The sequence below is a fragment of the Notolepis coatsorum genome (assembly GCF_963971535.1).
Source record: "Notolepis coatsorum genome assembly, chromosome: 9".
NCBI classification, from domain to species: domain Eukaryota; kingdom Metazoa; phylum Chordata; class Actinopteri; order Aulopiformes; family Paralepididae; genus Notolepis; species Notolepis coatsorum.
In genome coordinates this window covers 132,568,724-132,596,398 of record NC_140173.1, presented here as the reverse complement: position 1 = coordinate 132,596,398, position 27,675 = coordinate 132,568,724, and the positions used below count along the sequence as shown (strand labels likewise).

The following is a 27,675-nucleotide window of genomic DNA, read 5'->3' as shown; positions in this document are numbered from 1 at the left end:
TGTTCTGCTCTGTTCTGTTCTGTTCTGCTCTGTTCTGTTCTGTTCTGTTCTGCTATTTTGTTCTGCTCTGTTCTGTTCTGTTCTGTTATTCTGTTCTGCTCTTCTCTGTTATTCTGTTTTGTTCTGTTCTGCTCTGTTATTCTGTTATGTTCTGATCTGTTCTGTTCTGTTCTGCTCTGCTCTGCTCTGTTCTGTTCTGTTCTGCTCTGTTCTGTTCTGTTCTGCTCTGCTCTGTTATTCTGTTCTGTTCTGTTCTGCTCTGCTCTGCTCTGCTCTGTTCTGTTCTGTTCTGTTCTGTTCTGCTATTCTGTTCTGTTCTGCTCTGTTCTGTTCTGTTATTCTGTTCTGCTCTGCTCTGTTCTGTTCTGTTATTCTGTTCTGCTCTTCTCTGTTATTCTGTTTTGTTCTGTTCTGCTCTGTTATTCTGTTTTGTTCTGTTCTGCTCTGTTATTCTGTTCTGTTCTGCTCTGTTATTCTGCTCTGCTCTGCACTGTTATTCTGTTCTGTTCTGCTCTGTTATTCTGTTCTGCTATTTTCTGTTCTGTTCTGTTCTGTTCTGCTCTGTTATTCTGTTCTGTTCTGCTCTGTTCTGTTCTGTTATTCTGCTCTGTTCTGTTATTCTGCATGCTCTTGTAGCATGCCATTTTTGTCTGTCTTTATCTGTCTGTTTGTCAGATAGATCTGTCTATTAATGCATCTGTCTGTCTGTCTGTCTCTCTGTCTGTCTGTAGGTGTGTCTGTCTCTCACTGCCAAGCGTCTGGCCAGGAAGAATTGTGTGGTGAAGAACCTTGAAGCTGTGGAGACCTTAGGTGAGACTAGGGTGACCACCTGTCCCGCGTTTCGATAATGGGATGTTTGTCCCCGCGTCCCACTGCAACAGAACAATGTCCCGCATTTCAAAGATCATGGTAAAAACAATAATAATAATTATTATTATTATTAAATATTTTTTTAAAATGTTGTTCATTTAATGCCTCGCTCCAAGTGTGTCAGTGTCACTCGAGTCAGAAGAAACACGCACCTTTACCCCTGCAGGGCCAGCCGTGGATAGGTGTAACAGAGTGACAACCAATGAAATGGGTGCATTTGTCACGCTGTCCAAGGTGCTGAACTGCTCTCTCTGCCGTGTTGACGGCTTGAATCGCTCGGGGCAAAAGCCTGCTGCCTGTCCGCCGACCCCTCTGCCGGTGAACACACACCTCTACCCCCCAATTGCCGTATTTACGCGTCGACTTTAATAAACGGCACGGCTCAAATACTTGACATACCGGAAAGACAGTTGCGCTGTCTTTAAACTGCTAATAATACTCCATCCGGCGAGACGCGGACCTTGCCACCGTGAGCCAGCGAGGGACCGAAGCTGTCCAGAAAACCGTGAGAGAAGCTCGCCACCTCGCCCGCCACTGCCCCCATCACTCACTCACAGACACCGGGTCCGGTGGAGCCGGTATAGGCTACAGGGTGGAGAGAGAGCCTCGCCGAGCAACTCTGAGCCAGCCAGGGCACGTTAAATAAATCGTGAGAAAAAAATTATAATAATTAAACGCAGGCTGTGTGTTCTCAGTGAGAAGATCCTCCCGCAGCGGGGCTTATTTTGTGCAGAGTCACAAATCCCGGTGCTATAGGTGAAGCATCTACAGTTTAATAAGATTAATAACAAAATATAGCCTACCATCGGCGTCGAATATGAAATAAAGGCATTTAAATAATAAATAAATTAATTTTATTTTAATTAGCAAAAGAAATAAAAAAAATCATATTTTTTCCCCTCACCTACGTGTCCCGCATTGTCCCGCAAAAGCAGTGCTGCTGTCCTGCGACTGAACAATTTTGACCTGGTCACCCTAGGTGAGACAGGTTAGAGTGAGACAGGTTAGAGTGACACTAGTTAGGATGAGACAGGTTAGGGTGAGACTGGTTAGGATGAGACAGGTTAGAGTGACACTAGTTAGGATGAGACAGGTTAGAGTGAGACTGGTTAGGGTGAGACAGGTTAGAGTGACACTAGTTAGGATGAGACAGGTTAGGGTGAGACAGGTTAGGATGAGACAGGTTAGGATGAGACAGGTTAGGATGAGACAGGTTAGAGTGAGACTGGTTAGGGTGAGACAGGTTAGAGTGACACTAGTTAGGATGAGACAGGTTAGGGTGAGACAGGTTAGGATGAGACAGGTTAGGATGAGACAGGTTAGGATGAGACAGGTTAGAGTGAGACTGGTTAGGGTGAGACAGGTTAGAGTGACACTAGTTAGGGTGAGACAGGTTAGGGTGAGACAGGTTAGAGTGAGACAGGTTAGGATGAGACAGGTTAGAGTGACACTAGTTAGGGTGAGACAGGTTAGGGTGAGACAGGTTAGAGTGAGACAGGTTAGGATGAGACAGGTTAGGATGAGACAGGTTAGAGTGAGACTGGTTAGAGTGAGACTGGTTAGGATGAGACAGGTTAGGGTGAGACAGGTTAGGATGAGACAGGTTAGGGTGAGACAGGTTAGAGTGACACTAGTTAGGGTGAGACAGGTTAGGGTGAGACAGGTTAGAGTGAGACTGGTTAGGATGAGACAGGTTAAAGTGAGACTGGTTAGGATGAGACAGGTTAGGGTGAGACAGGTTAGGGTGAGACAGGTTAGGATGAGACAGGTTAAAGTGAGACTGGTTAGAGTGAGACAGGTTAGAGTGAGACTGGTTAGGGTGAGACAGGTTAGGGTGAGACAGGTTAGAGTGAGACAGGTTAGGATGAGACAGGTTAAAGTGAGACAGGTTAGGGTGAGACAGGTTAGGGTGAGCCAGGTTAGGGTGAGACTGGTTAGAGTGAGACAGGTTAGGGTGAGACAGGTTAGGGTGAGACAGGTTAGAGTGAGACAGGTTAGGGTGAGACTGGTTAGAGTGAGACAGGTTAGGGTGAGACTGGTTAGAGTGAGACAGGTTAGGATGAGACAGGTTAGGGTGAGACAGGTTATGGTGAGACAGGTTAGAGTGAGACAGGTTAGGGTGAGACAGGTTAAAGTGAGACAGGTTAGGGTGAGACAGGTTAGGGTGAGACATGTTAAAGTGAGACAGGTTAGAGTGAGACAGGTTAGAGTGAGACTGGTTAGAGTGAGACAGGTTAGAGTGAGACAGGTTAGGGTGAGACAGGTTAGGGTGAGACAGGTTAGAGTGAGACAGGTTAGGATGAGACAGGTTAAAGTGAGACAGGTTAGGGTGAGACAGGTTAGGGTGAGACAGGTTAAAGTGAGACAGGTTAGAGTGAGACAGGTTAGAGTGAGACAGGTTAGAGTGAGACAGGTTAGAGTGAGACAGGTTAGGGTGAGACAGGTTAAAGTGAGACAGGTTAGGGTGAGACTGGTTAGGGTGAGACAGGTTAGAGTGAGACTGGTTAGAGTGAGACAGGTTAGAGTGAGACAGGTTAGGATGAGACAGGTTAGAGTGAGACTGGTTAGGGTGAGACAGGTTAAAGTGAGACAGGTTAGAGTGAGACAGGTTAGAGTGAGACAGGTTAGAGTGAGACAGGTTAGAGTGAGACTGGTTAGAGTGAGACAGGTTAGGGTGAGACAGGTTAAAGTGAGACAGGTTAGAGTGAGACTGGTTAGAGTGAGACAGGTTAGGGTGAGACAGGTTAGAGTGAGACAGGTTAGGATGAGACAGGTTAGAGTGAGACAGGTTAGGATGAGACAGGTTAGGGTGAGACAGGTTAGAGTGAGACAGGTTAGGATGAGACAGGTTAGGGTGAGACAGGTTAGAGTGAGACAGGTTAGGATGAGACAGGTTAGGGTGAGACAGGTTAGGGTGAGACAGGTTAGAGTGAGACAGGTTCGGATGAGACAGGTTAAAGTGAGACAGGTTAGGGTGAGACAGGTTAGAGTGAGACTGGTTAGAGTGAGACAGGTTAGGATGAGACAGGTTAAAGTGAGACAGGTTAGAGTGAGACTGGTTAGGGTGAGACAGGTTAGAGTGAGACTGGTTAGAGTGAGACTGGTGAGGGTGAGACTGGTTAGAGTGAGACAGGTTAGAGTGAGACAGGTTAGGATGAGACAGGTTAGAGTGAGACAGGTTAGAGTGAGACAGGTTAGAGTGAGACAGGTTAGGATGAGACTGGTTAGAGTGAGACAGGTTAGAGTGAGACAGGTTAGGATGAGACAGGTTAGAGTGAGACAGGTTAGAGTGAGACAGGTTAGAGTGAGACAGGTTAGGGTGAGACAGGTTAGAGTGAGACTGGTTAGGATGAGACAGGTTAGAGTGAGACTGGTTAGAGTGAGACATGTTAGAGTGAGACTGGTTAGGGTGAGACAGGTTAGAGTGAGACAGGTTAGAGTGAGACAGGTTAGAGTGAGACATGTTAGAGTGAGACTGGTTAGGATGAGACAGGTTAGGATGAGACAGGTTAGGATGAGACAGGTTAGAGTGAGACAGGTTAGAGTGAGACTGGTTAGAGTGAGACTGGTTAGAGTGAGACTGGTTAGAGTGAGACAGGTTAGAGTGAGACAGGTTAGGATGAGACAGGTTAGAGTGAGACAGGTTAGGGTGAGACAGGTTAGAGTGATACTGGTTATGGTGAGACAGGTTAGAGTGAGACTGGTTAGAGTGAGACAGGTTAGAGTGAGACATGTTAGGATGAGACAGGTTAGAGTGAGACAGGTTAGAGTGAGACAGGTTAGGGTGAGACAGGTTAGGGTGAGACTGGTTAGGATGAGACAGGTTAGAGTGAGACAGGTTAGAGTGAGACAGGTTAGAGTGAGACTGGTTAGAGTGAGACTGGTTAGGATGATACAGGTTAGAGTGAGACTGGTTAGAGTGAGACAGGTTAGAGTGAGACATGTTAGGATGAGACAGGTTAGAGTGAGACTGGTTAGAGTGAGACAGGTTAGGATGAGACAGGTTAGAGTGAGACTGGTTAGAGTGAGACAGGTTAGAGTGAGACATGTTAGGATGAGACAGGTTAGAGTGAGACAGGTTAGAGTGAGACAGGTTAGGGTGAGACAGGTTAGAGTGAGACTGGTTAGGATGAGACAGGTTAGAGTGAGACAGGTTAGAGTGAGACAGGTTAGAGTGAGACTGGTGAGGGTGAGACAGGTTAGGATGAGACAGGTTAGAGTGAGACAGGTTAGAGTGAGACAGGTTAGGGTGAGACTGGTTAGGATGAGACAGGTTAGAGTGAGACAGGTTAGGGTGAGACTGGTTAGAGTGAGACTGGTGAGGGTGAGACAGGTTAGGATGAGACAGGTTAGAGTGAGACAGGTTAGAGTGAGACAGGTTAGGATGAGACAGGTTAGGGTGAGACAGGTTAGAGTGAGACAGGTTAGAGTGAGACAGGTTAGGATGAGACAGGTTAGAGTGAGACTGGTTAGAGTGAGACAGGTTAGAGTGAGACAGGTTAGAGTGAGACAGGTTAGAGTGAGACTGGTTATGGTGAGACAGGTTAGGATGAGACAGGTTAGAGTGAGACAGGTTAGGATGAGACAGGTTAGGATGAGACTGGTTTGGATGAGACAGGTTAGAGTGAGACAGGTTAGGGTGAGACAGGTTAGGATGAGACAGGTTAGGGTGAGACAGGTTAGAGTGAGACAGGTTAGAGTGAGACTGGTTAGGATGAGACAGGTTAGAGTGAGACAGGTTAGAGTGAGACTGGTTAGGGTGAGACAGGTTAGAGTGAGACTGGTTAGGGTGAGACAGGTTAGAGTGATACAGGTTAGAGTGAGACTGGTTAGAGTGAGACAGGTTAGGGTGAGACAGGTTAGAGTGAGACAGGTTAGAGTGAGACAGGTTAGAATGAGACAGGTTAGAGTGAGACAGGTTAGAGTGAGACTGGTTAGGGTGAGACAGGTTAGAGTGAGACAGGTTAGGGTGAGACTGGTTAGGATGAGACAGGTTAGAGTGAGACAGGTTAGGGTGAGACAGGTTAGAGTGAGACAGGTTAGAGTGAGACTGGTTAGAGTGAGACAGGTTAGAGTGAGACAGGTTAGGGTGAGACAGGTTAGGGTGAGACAGGTTAGAGTGAGACAGGTTAGAGTGAGACAGGTTAGGATGAGACAGGTTAGAGTGAGACTGGTTAGGGTGAGACAGGTTAGAGTGAGACAGGTTAGAGTGAGACTGGTTAGGGTGAGACAGGTTAGAGTGAGACAGGTTAGGGTGAGACTGGTTAGGATGAGACAGGTTAGAGTGAGACAGGTTAGGGTGAGACAGGTTAGAGTGAGACAGGTTAGAGTGAGACTGGTTAGAGTGAGACAGGTTAGGGTGAGACAGGTTAGAGTGAGACTGGTTAGAGTGAGACAGATTAGAGTGAGACAGGTTAGGATGAGACAGGTTAGAGTGAGACAGGTTAGGGTGAGACAGGTTAGAGTGAGACTGGTTAGGGTGAGACAGGTTAGAGTGAGACTGGTTAGAGTGAGACAGGTTAGAGTGAGACATGTTAGGATGAGACAGGTTAGAGTGAGACAGGTTAGAGTGAGACAGGTTAGGGTGAGACAGGTTAGAGTGAGACTGGTTAGGATGAGACAGGTTAGAGTGAGACAGGTTAGGGTGAGACTGGTTAGGATGAGACAGGTTAGAGTGAGACAGGTTAGAGTGAGACTGGTTAGAGTGAGACTGGTTAGAGTGAGACTGGTTAGGGTGAGACAGGTTAGGGTGAGACAGGTTAGGATGAGACAGGTTAGAGTGAGACAGGTAGGGTGAGACAGGTTAGAGTGAGACTGGTTAGGGTGAGACAGGTTAGAGTGAGACAGGTTAGGGTGAGACAGGTTAGAGTGAGACAGGTTAGAGTGAGACTGGTTAGGGTGAGACAGGTTAGAGTGAGACAGGTTAGAGTGAGACTGGTTAGGGTGAGACAGGTTAAAGTGAGACAGGTTAGGATGAGACAGGTTAGAGTGAGACAGGTTAGGGTGAGACAGGTTAGAGTGAGACATGTTAGAGTGAGATAGGTTAGAATGAGACAGGTTAGAGTGAGACTGGTTAGGGTGAGACAGGTTAGAGTGAGACAGGTTAGGGTGAGACTGGTTAGGATGAGACAGGTTAGAGTGAGACAGGTTAGGGTGAGACAGGTTAGGGTGAGACAGGTTAGAGTGAGACAGGTTAGAGTGAGACAGGTTAGGGTGAGACAGGTTAGAGTGAGACAGGTTAGGGTGAGACAGGTTAGAGTGAGACAGGTTAGGGTGAGACTGGTTAGGATGAGACAGGTTAGGATGAGACAGGTTAGAGTGAGACAGGTTAGGATGAGACAGGTTAGGGTGAGACAGGTTAGAGTGAGACAGGTTAGAGTGAGACTGGTTAGGGTGAGACAGGTTAGAGTGAGACAGGTTAGGGTGAGACAGGTTAGAGTGAGACAGGTTAGGGTGAGACAGGTTAGGATGAGACAGGTTAGAGTGAGACTGGTTAGGGTGAGACAGGTTAGAGTGAGACAGGTTAGAGTGAGACTGGTTAGGGTGAGACAGGTTAGAGTGAGACAGGTTAGAGTGAGACTGGTTAGGGTGAGACAGGTTAGGGTGAGACAGGTTAGGATGAGACAGGTTAGAGTGAGACTGGTTAGGGTGAGACAGGTTAGAGTGAGACTGGTTAGGGTGAGACAGGTTAGAGTGAGACTGGTTAGAGTGAGACTGGTTAGGGTGAGACAGGTTAGGGTGAGACAGGTTAGAGTGAGACAGGTTAGAGTGAGACTGGTTAGAGTGAGACAGGTTAGAGTGAGACAGGTTAGGATGAGACAGGTTAGAGTGAGACAGGTTAGGGTGAGACAGGTTAGAGTGAGACTGGTTAGGGTGAGACAGGTTAGAGTGAGACTGGTTAGAGTGAGACAGGTTAGAGTGAGACATGTTAGGATGAGACAGGTTATAGTGAGACAGGTTAGAGTGAGACAGGTTAGGGTGAGACAGGTTAGAGTGAGACTGGTTAGGATGAGACAGGTTAGAGTGAGACAGGTTAGGATGAGACAGGTTAGAGTGAGACAGGTTAGAGTGAGACAGGTTAGAGTGAGACAGGTTAGAGTGAGACTGGTTAGAGTGAGACAGGTTAGAGTGAGACTGGTTAGGATGAGACAGGTTAGAGTGAGACAGGTTAGAGTGAGACAGGTTAGGGTGAGACAGGTTAGAGTGAGACAGGTTAGGGTGAGACAGGTTAGAATGAGACAGGTTAGAGTGAGACAGGTTAGAGTGAGATAGGTTAGGGTGAGACAGGTTAGAATGAGACAGGTTAGAGTGATACAGGTTAGAGTGAGACAGGTTAGAGTGAGACAGGTTAGGGTGAGACTGGTTAGGATGAGACAGGTTAGAGTGAGACAGGTTAGAGTGAGACAGGTTAGAGTGAGACAGGTTAGAGTGAGACAGGTTAGGGTGAGACTGGTTAGAGTGAGACTGGTGAGGGTGAGACAGGTTAGGATGAGACAGGTTAGAGTGAGACAGGTTAGAGTGAGACAGGTTAGGATGAGACAGGTTAGAGTGAGACAGGTTATAGTGAGACAGGTTAGGATGAGACAGGTTAGAGTGAGACTGGTTAGAGTGAGACTGGTTAGAGTGAGACAGGTTAGAGTGAGACAGGTTAGAGTGAGACAGGTTAGAGTGAGACAGGTTAGAGTGAGACTGGTTAGGGTGAGACAGGTTAAAGTGAGACAGGTTAGGATGAGACAGGTTAGAGTGAGACAGGTTAGGGTGAGACAGGTTAGAGTGAGACAGGTTAGAGTGAGACAGGTTAGAATGAGACAGGTTAGAGTGAGACTGGTTAGGGTGAGACAGGTTAGAGTGAGACAGGTTAGGGTGAGACTGGTTAGGATGAGACAGGTTAGAGTGAGACAGGTTAGGGTGAGACAGGTTAGGGTGAGACTGGTTAGGATGAGACAGGTTAGAGTGAGACAGGTTAGAGTGAGACTGGTTAGGGTGAGACAGGTTAGAGTGAGACAGGTTAGGGTGAGACAGGTTAGAGTGAGACAGGTTAGAGTGAGACTGGTTAGGGTGAGACAGGTTAGAGTGAGACAGGTTAGAGTGAGACTGGTTAGGGTGAGACAGGTTAAAGTGAGACAGGTTAGGATGAGACAGGTTAGAGTGAGACAGGTTAGGGTGAGACAGGTTAGAGTGAGACATGTTAGAGTGAGACAGGTTAGAATGAGACAGGTTAGAGTGAGACTGGTTAGGGTGAGACAGGTTAGAGTGAGACAGGTTAGGGTGAGACTGGTTAGGATGAGACAGGTTAGAGTGAGACAGGTTAGGGTGAGACTGGTTAGGATGAGACAGGTTAGGGTGAGACTGGTTAGGATGAGACAGGTTAGAGTGAGACAGGTTAGGATGAGACAGGTTAGGGTGAGACAGGTTAGAGTGAGACAGGTTAGAGTGAGACTGGTTAGGGTGAGACAGGTTAGAGTGAGACAGGTTAGAGTGAGACTGGTTAGGGTGAGACAGGTTAGAGTGAGACAGGTTAGAGTGAGACTGGTTAGGGTGAGACAGGTTAGAGTGAGACATGTTAGGATGAGACAGGTTAGGGTGAGACAGGTTAGGATGAGACAGGTTAGAGTGAGACTGGTTAGGGTGAGACAGGTTAGAGTGAGACTGGTTAGGGTGAGACAGGTTAGAGTGAGACTGGTTAGAGTGAGACTGGTTAGGGTGAGACAGGTTAAAGTGAGACTGGTTAGGATGAGACAGGTTAGAGTGAGACAGGTTAGAGTGAGACAGGTTAGAGTGAGACATGTTAGGGTGAGACAGGTTAGAGTGAGACAGGTTAGCGTTAGACTGGTTAGGGTGAGACAGGTTAAAGTGAGACAGGTTAGGATGAGACAGGTTAGAGTGAGACTGGTTAGAGTGAGACAGGTTAGAGTGAGACTGGTTAGAGTGAGACTGGTTAGGGTGAGACAGGTTAGGGTGAGACAGTTTGTGTTAGTTGTGCTGGGTTCAGTGTGAAATTTCATGTTCTAGTTCAAATGTATTTCACAGTCCAAGAGCAACACAGTAACAGAGAACAACACAGAGGTTAATAACCAGACATCATATTACTCATCGGAAGGGGTTCTAATCTAGAGCCAAGTGAAAAATTAAGTGTAAAATACTTTAAAATGTTGTTGTTGTTGTTGTTGAGATGTGTGACATTTGGTCTTACTGTCCAGGTTCAACCTCAGTCATCTGCAGTGACAAGACAGGAACTCTGACGCAGAACAGAATGACAGTCGCTCACCTGTGGTTCGACAACCATATCCATGCTGCCGATACCACAGAGGACCAATCAGGTAAATAGACAGACAGACAGACAGACAGACAGACAGACAGACAGACAGACAGACAGACAGACAGACAGACAGACAGACAGACAGACAGACAGACAGACAGACAGACAGACAGACAGAGACACAGATAGACAGACAGACAGACAGACAGACAGACAGACAGACAGACAGACAGACAGACAGACAGACAGACAGACAGACAGACAGACAGAGTGGCTCTTTGATTCCCGGTTCGATTCTCACTCCTCCCGGGCAGCATGTCCAAGTGTCCTTGAGCAAGACACTTAACCCCTAATTGCTCCCGATGAGCAGGTTGGCACCTTGTATGCTTGCCTCTGCCATCGGTGTGTGAATGTGTGAGTGATTGGGTCAAATGTGAGGAACAAATTGTAAAGCGCTTTGGATAAAAGTGCTATATACAGTTTTTCTCAATTGCTTTGGTGCATTTCTCTGATCAGAATTAAAGTTCTCATAACTGTTAGTGCATTTCTCAAAACAATTAGTACAAACTGCAAAACCTAGGTGATAACCTGCAGAAGCGTGTCACTTGCTCAAAATGGATAATTCATTCCTCAAAAGCAAGTATTCATGTCAATGAAAGTGTCACTGTCATCAAAATGAAAAGTCCTGACACCATTGTTTATGAACAAGATAGTCAAATGGCTTTGCCATGTTTTCGTTATGACAGTTCACTCTGTAAGTGTTTTCCAATGCAAAAAAAGTCAGATCTTGGTGACACTTTCTGAAAATGCTCAAGACAGCACTATACACTATTTGCACAGCCATTTGAAATCTACAGTTACACATTGCTGTATTTAGTGAGGTAAATGAGTACAAGACACGTATGTTTCACATTTTTACTGCATATGCTCTTTGCAATTTTAATTTGTTCACAGCATTGTGCAAAAGAAAAATACAAACTAATTTACAACAAACATAAGAAACACCCTTTGGCCGTTGGGTAGAGCTGTGCACAACTGTAAACAATATTGCACATATTGGAACTGAATTGGAACATACAACATACACAGTACTGTAAATCATTCATTCACATCCAGACGTTCCTGTCTGTTTGGCTATTGGATTCAGGAATGGGGAGTAGGGAGGGAGATATTCCACCAGCATCCTTTCATGTGCTGCAAACCACTGTGACCAGAATTGCGTGGTGAAAACGCACATTATCCCATACAACAACGTACTTGGTCAGATGGTCGCCATTTAGACCCCTCTCATTCTCAGGGATTATGTCCCTGTAAAGAGTCTAAAAAAGTCAGCAGATGTTGTGTGTTGTATGCACCAATGCGGGGCATATGGGTGAGGATGCCGTTTTCTGAGATGGCTGCACACATTGTAATATTCCCTCCTCGTTGGCCTGGGACATCAGTGGTTGCTCTCTGTCCAATGCGATTCCTTCCACGCCTTCTACCTTTTGCCAGATTGAAACCCGCCTCATCAACATGTATGAATGTGTGCAGCGATTCCCTGGCATCCAGCTCCATTCAGGGGAAAATTTATAAAGAAATGTATAAAATTGGCTTGACAGATTTTGACAACTAGTTCAACATATTTGTATGTAATGACTCAAGCAATGAAATGAGGACTATTAGTTTTATAGGGAATGACTATTCAGCAGTCATAAGTATAGTTCATTTTGACTGACATGACCTAAGCAAATGATAATGTTATAAAACAGCAGAGAATTGTATGAAAGCAATTGATGCATGTCCAAAAGCATTTGCAATTTGTTCGGAGGAATGAGAAACTGCTACTATGATGTGCACAAATTACAAAATGTTGTGGAGGTTGAACTAACAGTTATGAAAACTTTAATTCTGATCAGAGAAATGCACCAAAGCAATTGAGAAAAACTGTAAATGCAGCCATTTACCATTTACATTGATAGATAGATAGATAGATAGATAGATAGATAGATAGATAGATAGATAGATAGATAGATAGATAGATAGATAGATAGATAGATAGATAGATAGATAGATAGATAGATAGATAGATAGATAGATAGATAGATAGATAGATAGATAGACGGACGGACGGACGGACGGACGGACGGACGGACGGACGGATAGATACACATTTAAATATAAAAGTCCTTCTTACCAAAAACAGACTTCAGGACTGCAGAATAAAGGTTTTTGTGGACAGAATGATGATGTTGTTTGTCCTGGGTCATTCTCAGGGCAGAGTTTTGACCAGTCGTCAGAGACGTGGCGTTCCCTGGCCAGAGTGGCTAGTCTGTGTAACAGAGCCTGCTTCAGACCTGACCAAGAGGGACTACCTATTCCTAGGGTAATATATTAATGACATCTCTATTCCTAAGGTATTATATTAATAACATATCTATTCCTAAGGTATTATACTAATAACATATATATTCCTAAAGTATTATATTCATGGAACATCTATATTCCTACGGTACTATAGTCATATAACATCTCTATTCCTAAGGTATTATATTCATATAACATCTATTCTTAAGGTAATACCGTATGTTATATTCATATATAATCTCTATTCCTAAAGTAATATATTCATATAATATCTCTATTCCTAAAGTAATATATTCATATAATATCTCTATTCCTAAAGTAATATAATCATATAATATCTCTATTCCTAAGGTAATATAGTCATAAGGTAATATAGTCATGTTATCCCTCCCTGTCTCTCTGCCTCTCTCTGTCTGTCTGTCTGTCTGTCTCTCTCTCTCTCTCTATTGCTCTGTGTGTGTGTGTGTATGTGTGTGTGTGTGTGTGTGTGTGTGTGTGTGCCTGTCTCTGTCTCTGTCTCTGTCTCTCTCTCTCTCTCTCTCTCTCTCTCTCTCTCTCTCTCTCTCTCTCTACCAGAGGTTGGTAGTTGGAGATGCATCAGAAACAGCCTTGCTGAAGTTCACAGAGCTGACGATAGGAAATATCATGGACTATAGGAACCGCTTCAATAAAGTGACTGAAGTTCCCTTCAACTCCACCAACAAGTTCCAGGTTATTATTATTATTTTATTATAATTGTTGCAAAGGGTCAGATTAAACTGAATATATATATTTATTGTTTTGATATACCTTGTATATTGTTTGTATATATACACGGAATATCCCTTTACCTGTGTACAAACCAGAGTAATATTCGCTCTCCTATTGGACAGCGAACCCAGGCGCCAACGACCAAGCCCCCAACGGCAAGTTCAAAGGCAACTCCGGGCATGTCGGTACATGCCCAGAGTCTGTGCAGTAATACGAGACAAGAACTGAGGTTGGCACTAGATATTCACCTTACGTATAAATACGGCGCAGGTGTAAACAGCAGTAGTTCATTTCAGTCTTACCAAAACCTTAATGCCTTCACCACGAGTCAACGTGCAGTGAAGTGAGCAACCTTGCATCTAAATAGAGCATTGAGAACCGCGTGCGAATAGAATGCTAAAGTGTCAGAGTTTAACGCAGTAACGTTGAGTTCGACTTAATCTAATCTGAAGTAATAGTCGATCATTTATAGTGTATCGTGCGGCTACAGTTCTTCAGTGACCAGCATTACCACCGGTTCGTCGTGTATTTAGCTAGTGCACTTATCCAGGCTGTGCGGCCTAAATCCGTGCCCACACCCGAGGAGTCCTAGGCGAGAACCGTTGGATATGTACACAGGAGAATCTACACCGGCGATTGCATAACCATTTCTGGTTGGATTATATTGCTTTGGGACCGTGACCACTGGAGAAGAGCACCGTTGATTCCACTGTCGTTTGGGATTTACCCCCGTGAGGATCATCACTCGGGCCCGCCTCTTGGAAGGGGCTGGCTAGCTGTCGTCAATGCTATCGAGCATATTGGATTACAACTGTTGCTTTGTCTGCTGATCAAGGGAGTACATGCACCGGTTCCTTTAATAGAATTGTAAGAGCATCTCTACAGCGGAACTCTCTGCTGAGTCCAATGACGCCTCCACCATCATAATGTGGTGCTTCTGTACAAAATAGTTCCCAATTAACAGCAGATATCTCCAAAACTCGGCAAATCATACCGTAACAATCTGGATTGTGTACCCAGCCCACCACTTCTTTTCACCAGGCAGCGCGGACTCTCACTGGGAGAGTGTAACGTGTGGAAGGTCACACTACCTCTCCCAGATCCTTCCCTTGCTGTGCAGGCGCTCCGACCGAACTGTAGGAGTCACTGTTTACAACGACCAGGACCCACCCTCGCTGGGTTTCCCACCCGCTAACACTGCCAATTGTGTTAGTATGGACGGTTGGCCAACCCGGAAGCACCACAGCTGGATTCGATCCCACTGTCTCTGTGGTGGTAGACAGACGCTTAGTCCGCTGCGCTACCCGGCCACGCCAGTGTGAATTACTCTTACATGTAACAAAGCAGTGTGGATGTCACTGTTCCATTTTCAGTAGGCTAATCACCATATTACTGTAATGTAATACGTAGTGCTTTGGCAGGAGGTTATGTTTCTGCCTTGTGTGTGTGTGCGTATCTGTTGTCACCATATCTTAAATAATGGCTAGCTTGCCGCCATGAAATTTGCTGTGCACATTCATGACCCTAGAAGATGAAGAAACCTATTGGTTTTGGTGGCCCTATGACCCTTCCTCTAGCGCCACCACCAAGCCAGGTGCCCATGACATACAAACGTAAACATAAAATGTAATTGTCTTAGTGTATTGAGGTTTTAATTCTGGTTCACTTCAGACCACCAATGCCGGGCCGGACTGGGGAAATAATTCATACCGGGAGATATAGCGCGAAATATAGCCCCAACCAGGCCACTTTTTAAGCGGGGGGTCTGGGGGTCCTCCACCAGGACATCTTTTGTTACAAAGACTTAATTTCCTGCATTCTGGTGAATTTTAGTGCATGTGAATCACAAACTAATGAGCCAACAATTGCTCAGTACAATGTACTGTTATGGACCTCAAATAAAACTGTTGTGGCACTAGCAATGCTACTCTCTCCACCTTCAAAAAGAAAAAAGCAAGAGCACAACATATTTTTCTATTTACTATTATAATACAGTTAACCACTCTCTCCTGTAAGGGCCTTTCTTTTTCTTTGTTTTATCCCTCTCTCCTCCACCCTTTCTCTTTCTTCCACTGTCCATCTTGACATCAACGTTAATTGACTTTCGCTCTACTGTATCTCTCCCGAGTCCCTCACTACCTGGCTCACTGCCTGGCTGTTATTCTGCATCTGAGTGCCGTCTGCCATTCCATTCGCCGCCTCCGCTGTCAATCAGTTGTATCGCCTGGTCCCGCCTCCACCAATCACAAGCGGCGGCATGGCTCCATTGTGTGTGTGTGTGTCTGCGTGGCGTCTCTACATTTCGTAGCCGCATTTCTGCAGACCCCTCTCTGATTGGTTGAACTCCATTTCTGCAGACCCCTCTCTGATTGGTTGAGCGAAGCCCCTCTCTGATTGGTTGAGCGTCATGTGAGCGAAGCCCCTCTCTGATTGGCTTAGCTCGTCACGCGGTAAAAGGCGGATGTAATGTTATCATATCAAGAAGATAAGCGGAAATGTACTACCAGATTCGCGTATAACGTTATTTATTTCGCGTGACTTCACGGTTTATTCATAACGTTATGCACATTTCACAACACAGCCAGCTGTTAGAAACTGTACATTGTAACATTATATAACATAACGTTATGTTATTTCGTGGTTTATTCACATAACGTTATATTGTTTACACTGTAAACAGAGGGAGCGCCACAAATCATGTAAAACCCAGATTCGGCTCAAACAAGGGACTAAACACGTTTCGCAATTATGCCACATCAATGTGGAACGCCCTACCTAAAGCTGTAAAGGAATGTGAATCACTACCCACTTTCAAAAACACTCTCAAAAAACACCTACGTGAGACTGCAATTCGAAACAGGCCCCTACAAATGTCCTAACCTAGTTGTACAGTAAATGACCAAGTAAGGCTTTGTCAGTATTCCAATGTACAGTGTAAAATGTGTGTGTGTCCCCTACCCAACCCCCCCCCCACCTCCAATGTACAGCCCTCACCCACCCACCCAACCCCACCCCACCCACCCAACCTCCTCCAATGTACAGTTTCTACGCCAAATGTATATACACTCTTTTTCTGGACACTTTTGTATCACAAACAGTACTGTATTTGCAAATCTGATATGTCATAAATGTATAGATGTGGCAGTACTGTCTATCTGTATGTCATATATGTTATGATGAATTGAAAATGGGGGACCCTGTTGTAAACAAGACGAAAGTCTTTCTCTGGTCTGCATCCCCTTAACAATTGTATTGAGCTGTACTGTACTGTACCCATTCTGCAATCTGTTAATAAACTTTTCAATCAATCAATCAATCAATCAGTCTTTCTTCTATTATAACCCTCCCAAATCATATTCAGAAAGTATCACAGAGACTTCTATTGACCAAGGAATTAGTTATTATTTCGCGGTTTATTCACATAACGTTATATTGTTTACACTGTCTTTCATAACCCTCCCAAATCATATTCAGAAAGGCACACACAACATATTCCTTAACGGTATATTTTTTTAATGATTCGTTATGGCGTAATCAATACTTCCATGCGTATAAATTGCGTTCGCGACCTCCATGTTTTGGGGGTAGTCATCAGAAACCTCGGATCCGGGATTCGCTCCCATCCGTCGAGCAAGAACTGTGGGTTTTCAGCCTCTCTCTCTGGAGCTTAACGGAGTTTCCTCCGGAGTTTCTGGAGGAGCTTGTCGCGGCTCATGCGCATGCGCACTCTCAACCAATCAGAGAGGGGCTTCGCTCAACCAATCAGAGAGGGGTCTGCAGAAATGGAGTTCAACCAATCAGAGAGGGGTCTGCAGAAATGCGGCTACGAAATGTAGAGAGGGAGAGAGCGTCAGATAGTTCTCCAACTCTGTCGCAGAGAGTGAAATCCTGGTTGTTCCCCACCCACCTAGGTTATCTAACTATCGCGCCGCGCCCCCGCCACAGCTAGAAACAATGGCCTGGCAAAAAATAAATAAAAAATTATAATAAAAAAAAAATATTTAATAAATTTTTTTTTTTTTATATAATTGTTTTTTTTTTTTAAATCTGTGCAGGCCAGGCCACCGGGAAAACTCCCGGTGCTCCCGATGGCCAGTCCGGGCCTGCCTGCAGCTGTATTATGTAAGAAATACATACAGTATATAATAATTGTAAAGTGTTTTTTGATGTTTGATGTATGGTGGCTAGGTGGTTCAGTGGGCAAGGTGAGCACTACCAATGCAGGAGATGCTGGGTTCGAGCCCAGCTCTCTGCATCAAAAACTTGTGAAGCAGATTTTGGTAAGCTTTTTTTTTTTGTATCTACTTTTTCTCCCATTTTCTATTTTTCCCAATTTCGTATCGTCCAATTCTACCCTCCCCTGTCTCGAACGCTGTTTGGCCAGCGTGTAGCTTAATGCCAGCGGAAGAGTGCAAGGGCGCTTCCGCATTCTTCGCCGCGCATGCGCATGAGGTCCTCGCTTAGTTCAGACGCCCCATTCAACACGGTGAATCCCAAACTCGAAACTCCGTTAAGCTCCAGAGAGAGAGGCTGAAAACCGCCAGTTCTTGCCCGACGGATGGGAGCCGAATCGGGATCCGAGTTTTCTGATGAATAGCCCCAAAACATGGAGGTCGCGAACGGCGCCGGCTTCGCTGACCAGAGCTCTCTCAGATTCAAAATTGCAGCCTGGAACATACATGTTTCGGAACCAATGTGTAACTAGACAGTTACAATATAACATTTATATTAATTAACCCAGTTAATGCCTTAAGAGAAAGAGTCTGGTGGTCAATTACTACGGAAATGTTGTGTCTTACTAATAATAACTAATTCCGCGGTCAATATAAGTCTCTGTGATACTTTCTGAATATGATTTGGGAATGGGCAGGCTTATATTAGAAGAAAGACAGTGTAAACAATATAATTAACTCTGAATATAATAATGACGAAAAATAAACAGGGTAGTGCACCTTGTTGTGTTGTGTATCCTGTTTATTTTTCGTCATTATTATATTCAGAGTTAATTATATTGTTTACACTGTCTTTCTTCTAATATAACCCTGCCCAATGTAACAGAGGTCCAGCACGACCACGCCGCAGTATTTGCTCGCACCCACCTCGTGTTTGATGTGGTCGTTCAAATAGAGAAGGCATACGTCAGTGGAATGGGATGTTCTGAAGCCAGATTGGAATTAGTAGATTCGTTTTTCTTTCCGCAAGGTACTTTTCGACCTGTTCGTAGACTATTTTCTCCATAACTTTCGAGATGGAGGTAAGAATAGAAACAGGGCGGTAGTTGCCTGGGTCTAATTTGCTGCCTTTTTGTGCAGGGGGGGTCACTCTCGAATAGCTAGGACCACTAGAACTACTCTAATTGTAACCTAGTAGTGTCCCACAGAAATGAATGGCTAGGACCACTAGAACTACCAACATGAATGAAGGTTCTAAAACGCTGGTCCTATGTCAGTTCATGGGAGTTATTTACCTTGACAAAAATGGCCTAGGCTGTTTCTATACAATTCAGTTATATGACATTTAGGTATGACACAGGACTACACAAGCATTTTTAGTATAGAAATGTATCAACAGACTAAAGCAGGGAACCACAATATTTTGCATACGAATTATGCAGAATGTAATATCATAACTGTCTATTACTTTTCTTGCAATTGAGCCAATTTTCCTTAGGTACGGTTTTGAGGTGTGTGTTCAACAGAATGTAGTATCAAAAACACATTCACAAAAAGTATGGGTTACTGAATGCTGAACTGCACTATTATAATCACTAAGCCAGACCTTACCTGTGTCCCTGTATCACTTGTCTCTGCTGCCCTTTGATAAAAAAAACTTCCCTATGTCCATTTTCCTTTTTTTTTTGCATATTTCAGTTAGTCACAGCAAAAGTCACCTAGTAAAAGTGAGATAATTGACAATATCAAAACATGCTAGGGCTGTACCGAATAGTTCGAAGCTTCGTTCATAATGTTGACATTCAAATTCTAAATCAACATAAAAAATTGTAAAAAAAAAAAAATGTTTTTATTTTTTTTTACATTTTTTTTTGCCAAGGTATGGCGAGTGCCATACCTTGCCATACCAAATGGACGCCCCTGGTGGTGACTAAATGACAGAAGTAGCATTCAAAAGCTAGATTCTTGTTGCTAAAAGGTAAGATTTGCCCATTTAAGAATTATAATGCTTACATAACATGTTCTTTATTATATATAACCTGTTGTGAACACATTTATTGAATAAAATGATAAAGAAAACAATTGATAAAAATCGCTGTGACACATACGTCACACCGGGCATATCACCTTAAAATGTTCATGAACATTTGATGTGACATATATGTCACAATACGAACAATTATTATGATCTGCTCAGTTAATTTGTCTGAATCAATGATATTTAGTTAATATATTTTATATTGTTCAATTGTTCAAAGCATATTAAAACAAATATCAGTCATATTTCAATGTAATAATAAATAATTTAGGACCTGCTCAGAGGTCATCAATCGGCACACATGCGATGCATGCATGCAATTCGTATCTGCGATTCCCATCCCGTCGTCCTTCCCCCCCAAGGGCAGCCGGGAGCAGACAGGCGTCAACGTGAGCCGCGCCAGGGGACCAATCCAAGTGCTCCTGTCCGTCTTCGTCAAGGACGCCACAGCGTTAGCGATCTATTGTTGTGCATGTTTTTCCATTGGGTTTATCTTATCGGGGGGAAACCCTTGCGAGCACGGGGAGAACATGCAAACTCCACACAGAAAGGCCTGGGAGATACCCCACCTGGGTAACTGGCATCATGGAAACCTGGTCCCCAAGCGGGAATCGAACCCTGGACCTTCTTGCTGTGAGGCGTGTAGTGTAGTGTTAACCACTACACCACCGTGCCGCTATATATGTATGTAGTACCCTGTTATTGCATCACCCGAGCCTACCCGAGTATAGCCGAGCGGCGCCGGCGATCACTGTGGAAAAAAGCGCCCCCTGTCGTCTCCCAGATGAAATAATAATGACTGTTATATGTCAGTTAGTAGGTAGGTGTGTAAACCTACCCACGTTGTATTTTTTTTGTTTTGTTTTTGTTTGTTTGTTTTTGTTTATTTGTTATTGTTTTGTTTGTTCTTATTCTGTTTGTATCTGTGTTCAGGCTCCCTCCAAAAGCTTTAAATAGCTTCTTGGGAGACCTGGCACATGCACACAATTTGCGACATGTTATCACATGAGGATACTCGCATGTAAAATGTATCGTGTGTGTGTGTGTGTGAATAAAAATTAATTCATTCATTCATTCATTCATTATTCATTCATTCATTCATTCATTCATTCATTCATAAGTGATTTTGGAATGGACTCAATGAAAATGAATGGGGGAAAAAATCCGGTACTCCACATTTTCCAGTCCACTGATCCAGCCGGGGTTACCACAGTTCATTCTGGAACCTCAGAACCCCGCTGATCATGGAGTTCTACAGTATCGCGTTGGATCCATACACGTATCGATTTTTTCGAATGGTGATCAGGAATTGGAATATACCAGTTGGATACCATCTGATGTCAGGTAAGGACTCTATGTTATCAGTGTTAGGATAATCAGAGTAAGTTTGATGAAGATATAGGCTGTTTTGTGAAATGTCTTCTTTCGGTTTCACTGTAAAAGTCCGAGAGGAAATCAACGAGGCGATTATCCGTGCGCGGCCGTAATGTGCTTGCGTGCACGTATAATATTGATCATCTAGCGTTTATTTGAAAACGATTCATAAAAAGGCAGACGAATATCAACGTTGTGGAATATTCCACTAAAAGACGATTTTCATAGAATGCTCCAGAATGAGCTGTTTTTATATCAAAATGGGGGCTTTTCTAACTGCTCTGAAACGGAAACGACGCGATAAAAAAACAATCTGCCTTGACAGCACTGACTGGAAAATAGTCTTTGATAATGCGATGGGCAGATTAGACACATAGCCATAATTTAAAACATAGATTAGGCGATATTAACGTTAACATTGGCGCCGATGGTGGCATTCAGCCGGTAAAAAGCAAAACCAGGCGTGGCGCTCAAAGTGTTAACATCTAGAACAGTGGTTTCTCAACATGGGGGGCAGGGCCCACAAAGGGACCTCAGGCATCTGCCAAGGGGAGACTGAGATGGTGGGAAATTATCGAAAAACATTACAGAATGCTTCCGTCGCAAAACATCAAGTAATTATTCAACTACATAAATAATACATAGCGCAGGGCTTTCCCTACACAATGTTATTAAACTATTGTTAAACCTTAACCTTATATACTGTACTTAAAGGAACATGGGAAATTAGCTTATCGTCTTCTCCAGAGACAAGAAGATGGATAACAGTTTCCTCTCTGTGCGTTCAGTAGAAAGCTATCTGCTTGCACGTTAGCCTAGCTTAGCACAATGAATGGAAGCGGACAGTGCCGGTTAGCCTTCGGGAGAGGTGTTAGTTGGACAATGCCTAGGCTAAACAGCCTAGCATTGCATTATGAATTGAAAATGGGGGACCCTGGTGTAAACAAGACGAAAGTCTTTCTCTGGTCTGCATCCCCTTAACAATTGAGTGTATTGAGCCGTACTGTATTGTACCCATTCTACAATCTGTAAAGTTTTCAATCAATCAGTTTCAAGTTTCAAGTTTCAAGTTTCTTTAATAGTTGTCATACAGAAGTACAGAATACTTTCATACAAAATGCTTCTTACTGTTACGCTCCAGAGACTGTGCTAGACAAGATAGTATCAAATAACATAGTATAGCATTCATTGTGCTAAGCTAGGCTAACGTGCAGCCAGATAGCTTTCTACTGAACGCACAGAGAGGAAACTGGTATATTTTCTGGTCTCTCTCTGGAGAAGACTGTAAGCTCATTTCCCCAAATGTTAGTGTGTTCCTTTAAGCTTATAACCATTTTAGTTGTGACTCTGCCCCAAAATCCTGGGGAAAGCCCTGCATATCAGTTATCATCACATAAATATAATAGCAGGCTTTTTCCTTTCTGCTGGTGTCTCATCTACTCTGTTTGTTATGAATGAGATGAAAGAAATTAAGGATTTTTGCTTTGTAGATATTTGAGTACTACAACGGCAAAAGCTGGTTTTGAATCACTTTTATGAGGTTAAATGGAATAAGCTGGACAAACTGCAGTGCATTGGAGTGTGTACAGATTGAGCTACGGTGATGACAAGCAGAGGCACTGAAATAGGTTGAGAACCGCTAACTCTAGAATGAAGAAGAAAGTAATATAGACAACATAGGTCCAGGACCATAGGAAGTATTGACATGACTAAGATATATCCTATTAACCTTTTACAGATCCCATTCTCCAAGTTCTTCCTCGCACACCGTGGGAGAATACAAGATAATCAACACCCCCTCTGGTTAAATGTTGCAGAGGACAAAATACACATCGGGGCGCCAGGGTGGACCCGGAGACATTTGCTGCATGTCTTCCCCCCACGTCTTCTCCCATCCTTCCTCTCCGACGGGCCCATCCGGATAAAGCAATAAATGCAAACAAATAATAAAATACTCTACACATCGAAATATATAAAAATGTACCCTTATCATCCCAAGTTGTAACGTCATGTTTGAAGGATTCATGTTAACAGTAAAATTGGAATGACAAATTAAGCAATGAAAGGGACTGTACAAACAAAATGCAAAACGTTTCTTATGTGAGGACCAGGCCTCTCCTCGCTCCAAGGACAGTCTCCTTCTTCTGCTTCCTGCCATCCACGTGTTTCGTTCTCCGTTGCTCCCTTAGGAAACACAAGAGCAAAACCATTACAGTCCAGCCTCTTATTCTGGTAAGAGATGAGGTAAACAACCTCAGCTAAAATACCATTTTAAAATGTTCATTTACATTAAACACTTTAATTCTAAATAGGGTTGGGCAATATATCTATATAGTGTGGGAGAAAAATATCTTTATCTATGTATTTTATTGTTATTGTTCAGACATCAAGATACCTTCATAAATGTTTTGACTCGTCTTCCCTTAATGAACTAATGTGATCTCCACATAAGCAAAACAAGTACAAAGGTTTGCTTGCACAAACAAACAATGTTTGTTCTCACCAACCCCCGTTCCTGTGGACTCCTGTACCCCCCCTGTCTAAATATCACCCCACTAGTGATTGGATAATATACTGTCATGCTATCGTTTGCCCCTTTTTCTGCTATATAAGCAGCATTGAAATGTATCATAAATTGTCCAACTCCTGATATGTATACTCTGCTTGTGACTTGTGAACCATATATTCTGCAGAATATGATAATAAATATCTTTGACTGTGAAACAACTCTGTATCCTGAAAAGCCAACTTTGTTCATGTGCATCACCAAGAGTTTAAGACGATCTTTTATTCCCATCACAGATGGTGCCTACGTGACCCGGATGGCTGAGAGAACGGTCCGGTGAAAACTCCAGGAAAAGCTGTGGGATCGCAACCAGGAACCACTGCAGGTGGTTCTCCTCCAAACCCTGAGTAGCACTTTAAGGGAAGGGAGGCCAGCTGTCCTGGAGCAGACACGGATCGACTCCACGCCAATCCAGGGGACTCTAAATTAAAGGCGTCATAAACTAGGTGATGTACCATATTTCCAAAAATTTGAAGAGCTTTTATGCAAAAATTATAAAATCCACCAAAACCATGTCTTACACTGGGGCCTGAACAAAGTTATAAGTAGCTGGACTACAAAGGTTTATTTATTCTTACCTTAGAATTAAGCATAATTCACAAAAGACGTTTTGTGTCTATTTTCCACTAGTGGACAGTGTTAGGGACACTGGACAGTGTTAGGGACACTGCAAAGTTTTACTTGTCCCATTCAACAAGATGGGAAAGGGACAAAGTAAAGGGGAAGAGACCCCAGATAGAGGCCCCATAGTGAATGACATGATTAAAAAATATGGCTCAGAGAGTGTCTCACTTTTAAATATATGGGAGGGGTTTGGATTCCCCAAAGAAGGGTCTTTCAGTGTGGTTGATCTAGAAAAGTTGGAAAGTGGGTTAAGGGCAAAAGTAAGTAAGTTTAGAGGGAAAAAGCGGTTTAAAAAAGCCGATTTAACAGAAGTTGAGAAACACTTAATGTGGTTCAAGGTTTGGAAAACCATTACAGTCTAGCCTCTTATTCTGGTAAGAGATGAGGTAAACAACCTCAGCTAAAATACCATTTTAAAATGTTCATTTACATTAAACACTTTAATTCTAAATAGGGTTGGGCAATATATCTATATAGTGTGGGAGAAAAATATCTTTATCTATGTATTTTATTGTTATTGTTCAGACATCAAGATACCTTCATAAATGTTTTGACTCGTCTTCCCTTAATGAACTAATGTGATCTCCACATAAGCAAAACAAGTACAAAGGTTTGCTTGCACACTCACCAACCCCCGTTCCTGTGGACTCCTGTACCCCCCCCTGTCTAAATATCACCCCACTGCTTGATTGGATAATACTATCTACTGTCATGCTATCGTTTGCCCCTTTTTCTGCTATATAAGCAGCATTGAAATGTATCATAAATTGTCCAACTCCTGACAGAGTATTATGTATACTCTGCTTGTGACTTGTGAACCATATATTCTGCAGAATATGATAATAAATATATTTGACTGTGAAACAACTCTGTATCCTGAAAAGCCAACTTTGTTCATGTGCATCACCAAGAGTTTAAGACGATCTTTTATTCCCATCACAGATGGTGCCTACGTGACCCGGATGGCTGAGAGAACGGTCCGGTGAAAACTCCAGGAAAAGCTGTGGGATCGCAACCAGGAACCACTGCAGGTGGTTCTCCTCCAAACCCCGAGTAGCACTTTAAGGGAAGGGAGGCCAGCTGTCCTGGAGCAGACACGGATCGACTCCACGCCAATCCAGGGGACTCTAAATTAAAGGCGTCATAAACTAGGTGATGTACCATATTTCCAAAAATTTGAAGAGCTTTTATGCAAAAATTATAAAATCCACCAAAACCATGTCTTACACTGGGGCCTGAACAAAGTTATAAGTAGCTGGACTACAAAGGTTTATTTATTCTTACCTTAGAATTAAGCATAATTCACAAAAGACGTTTTGTGTCTATTTTCCACTAGTGGACAGTGTTAGGGACACTGGACAGTGTTAGGGACACTGCAAAGTTTTACTTGTCCCATTCAACAAGATGGGAAAGGGACAAAGTAAAGGGGAAGAGACCCCAGATAGAGGCCCCATAGTGAATGACATGATTAAAAAATATGGCTCAGAGAGTGTCTCACTTTTAAATATATGGGAGGGGTTTGGATTCCCCAAAGAAGGGTCTTTCAGTGTGGTTGATCTAGAAAAGTTGGAAAGTGGGTTAAGGGCAAAAGTAAGTAAGTTTAGAGGGAAAAAGCGGTTTAAAAAAGCCGATTTAACAGAAGTTGAGAAACACTTAATGTGGTTCAAGGTTTGGAAAACCATTACAGTCCAGCCTCTTATTCTGGTAAGAGATGAGGTAAACAACCTCAGCTAAAATACCATTTTAAAATGTTAATTTACATTAAACACTTTAATTCTAAATAGGGTTGGGCAATATATCTATATAGTGTGGGAGAAAAATATCTTTATCTATGTATTTTATTGTTATTGTTCAGACATCAAGATACCTTCATAAATGTTTTGACTCGTCTTCCCTTAATGAACTAATGTGATCTCCACATAAGCAAAACAAGTACAAAGGTTTGCTTGCACACTCACCAACCCCCGTTCCTGTGGACTCCTGTACCCCCCCCTGTCTAAATATCACCCCACTGCTTGATTGGATAATACTATCTACTGTCATGCTATCGTTTGCCCCTTTTTCTGCTATATAAGCAGCATTGAAATGTATCATAAATTGTCCAACTCCTGACAGAGTATTATGTATACTCTGCTTGTGACTTGTGAACCATATATTCTGCAGAATATGATAATAAATATCTTTGACTGTGAAACAACTCTGTATCCTGAAAAGCCAACTTTGTTCATGTGCATCACCAAGAGTTTAAGACGATCTTTTATTCCCATCACAGATGGTGCCTACGTGACCCGGATGGCTGAGAGAACGGTCCGGTGAAAACTCCAGGAAAAGCTGTGGGATCGCAACCAGGAACCACTGCAGGTGGTTCTCCTCCAAACCCAGAGTAGCACTTTAAGGGAAGGGAGGCCAGCTGTCCTGGAGCAGACACGGATCGACTCCACGCCAATCCAGGGGACTCTAAATTAAAGGCGTCATAAACTAGGTGATGTACCATATTTCCAAAAATTTGAAGAGCTTTTATGCAAAAATTATAAAATCCACCAAAACCATGTCTTACACTGGGGCCTGAACAAAGTTATAAGTAGCTGGACTACAAAGGTTTATTTATTCTTACCTTAGAATTAAGCATAATTCACAAAAGACGTTTTGTGTCTATTTTCCACTAGTGGACAGTGTTAGGGACACTGGACAGTGTTAGGGACACTGCAAAGTTTTACTTGTCCCATTCAACAAGATGGGAAAGGGACAAAGTAAAGGGGAAGAGACCCCAGATAGAGGCCCCATAGTGAATGACATGATTAAAAAATATGGCTCAGAGAGTGTCTCACTTTTAAATATATGGGAGGGGTTTGGATTCCCCAAAGAAGGGTCTTTCAGTGTGGTTGATCTAGAAAAGTTGGAAAGTGGGTTAAGGGCAAAAGTATGAATGAATGAATGAATGACCTTTATTTATAGAGCACCCTTCACAGCACGAATGCACAGGGTGCTTTACACTACAGCTTAATATAAAAACACAATAAAAACAAAATCAGAAATAAATGACAACAGACAAACAGCAGTTAAAAACAGTGAAACCAGATAGAAAAAGTAGAATAAAAGAATTTGGATAAAATCATGAGTCACTAAATTAAAACAAATTAAAACAACACTATAGAACAGAAAAAGGCGCCTATGTGTGATTAAAAGCCTGACTGAACAAATGTGTTTTTAGTTGTTTTTTAAAAGAGTTCTCAGAGGGGGCAGTTCGCAGGTCCAGGGGGAGAGCGTTCCAGAGCCTTGGTGCTGTCACCTCGATCACCCCTTGTTTTTAGCCTGGTCCTGGGGATCACTAGGAGGTGCTGATCGGCAGATCTGAAAAAAAAAAAGTAAGTAAGTTTAGAGGGAAAAAGCGGTTTAAAAAAGCCGATTTAACAGAAGTTGAGAAACACTTAATGTGGTTCAAGGTTTGGAAAACCATTACAGTCCAGCCTCTTATTCTGGTAAGAGATGAGGTAAACAACCTCAGCTAAAATACCATTTTAAAATGTTCATTTACATTAAACACTTTAATTCTAAATAGGGTTGGGCAATATATCTATATAGTGTGGGAGAAAAATATCTTTATCTATGTATTTTATTGTTATTGTTCAGACATCAAGATACCTTCATAAATGTTTTGACTCGTCTTCCCTTAATG

At 43.2% G+C, this 27,675-nt stretch overlaps 1 protein-coding gene across 1 annotated transcript in view; it reads left to right on the top strand.

Moving 5' to 3' along the window:
• The window catches only part of LOC311234760 (potassium-transporting ATPase alpha chain 1-like), a gene marked incomplete at both ends in the record, with an annotated part of 52,609 nt that overhangs the window by 19,040 nt on the left and 5,894 nt on the right, over window positions 1-27,675 (top strand). Inside the window, 4 exons of the mRNA XM_084322004.1 lie at window positions 732-810; window positions 10,071-10,190; window positions 12,385-12,494; window positions 13,052-13,186. Coding sequence (XP_084178130.1) covers window positions 732-810; window positions 10,071-10,190; window positions 12,385-12,494; window positions 13,052-13,186 — 444 coding nt within the window. The remainder of the gene's footprint in view (window positions 1-731; window positions 811-10,070; window positions 10,191-12,384; window positions 12,495-13,051; window positions 13,187-27,675) is intronic.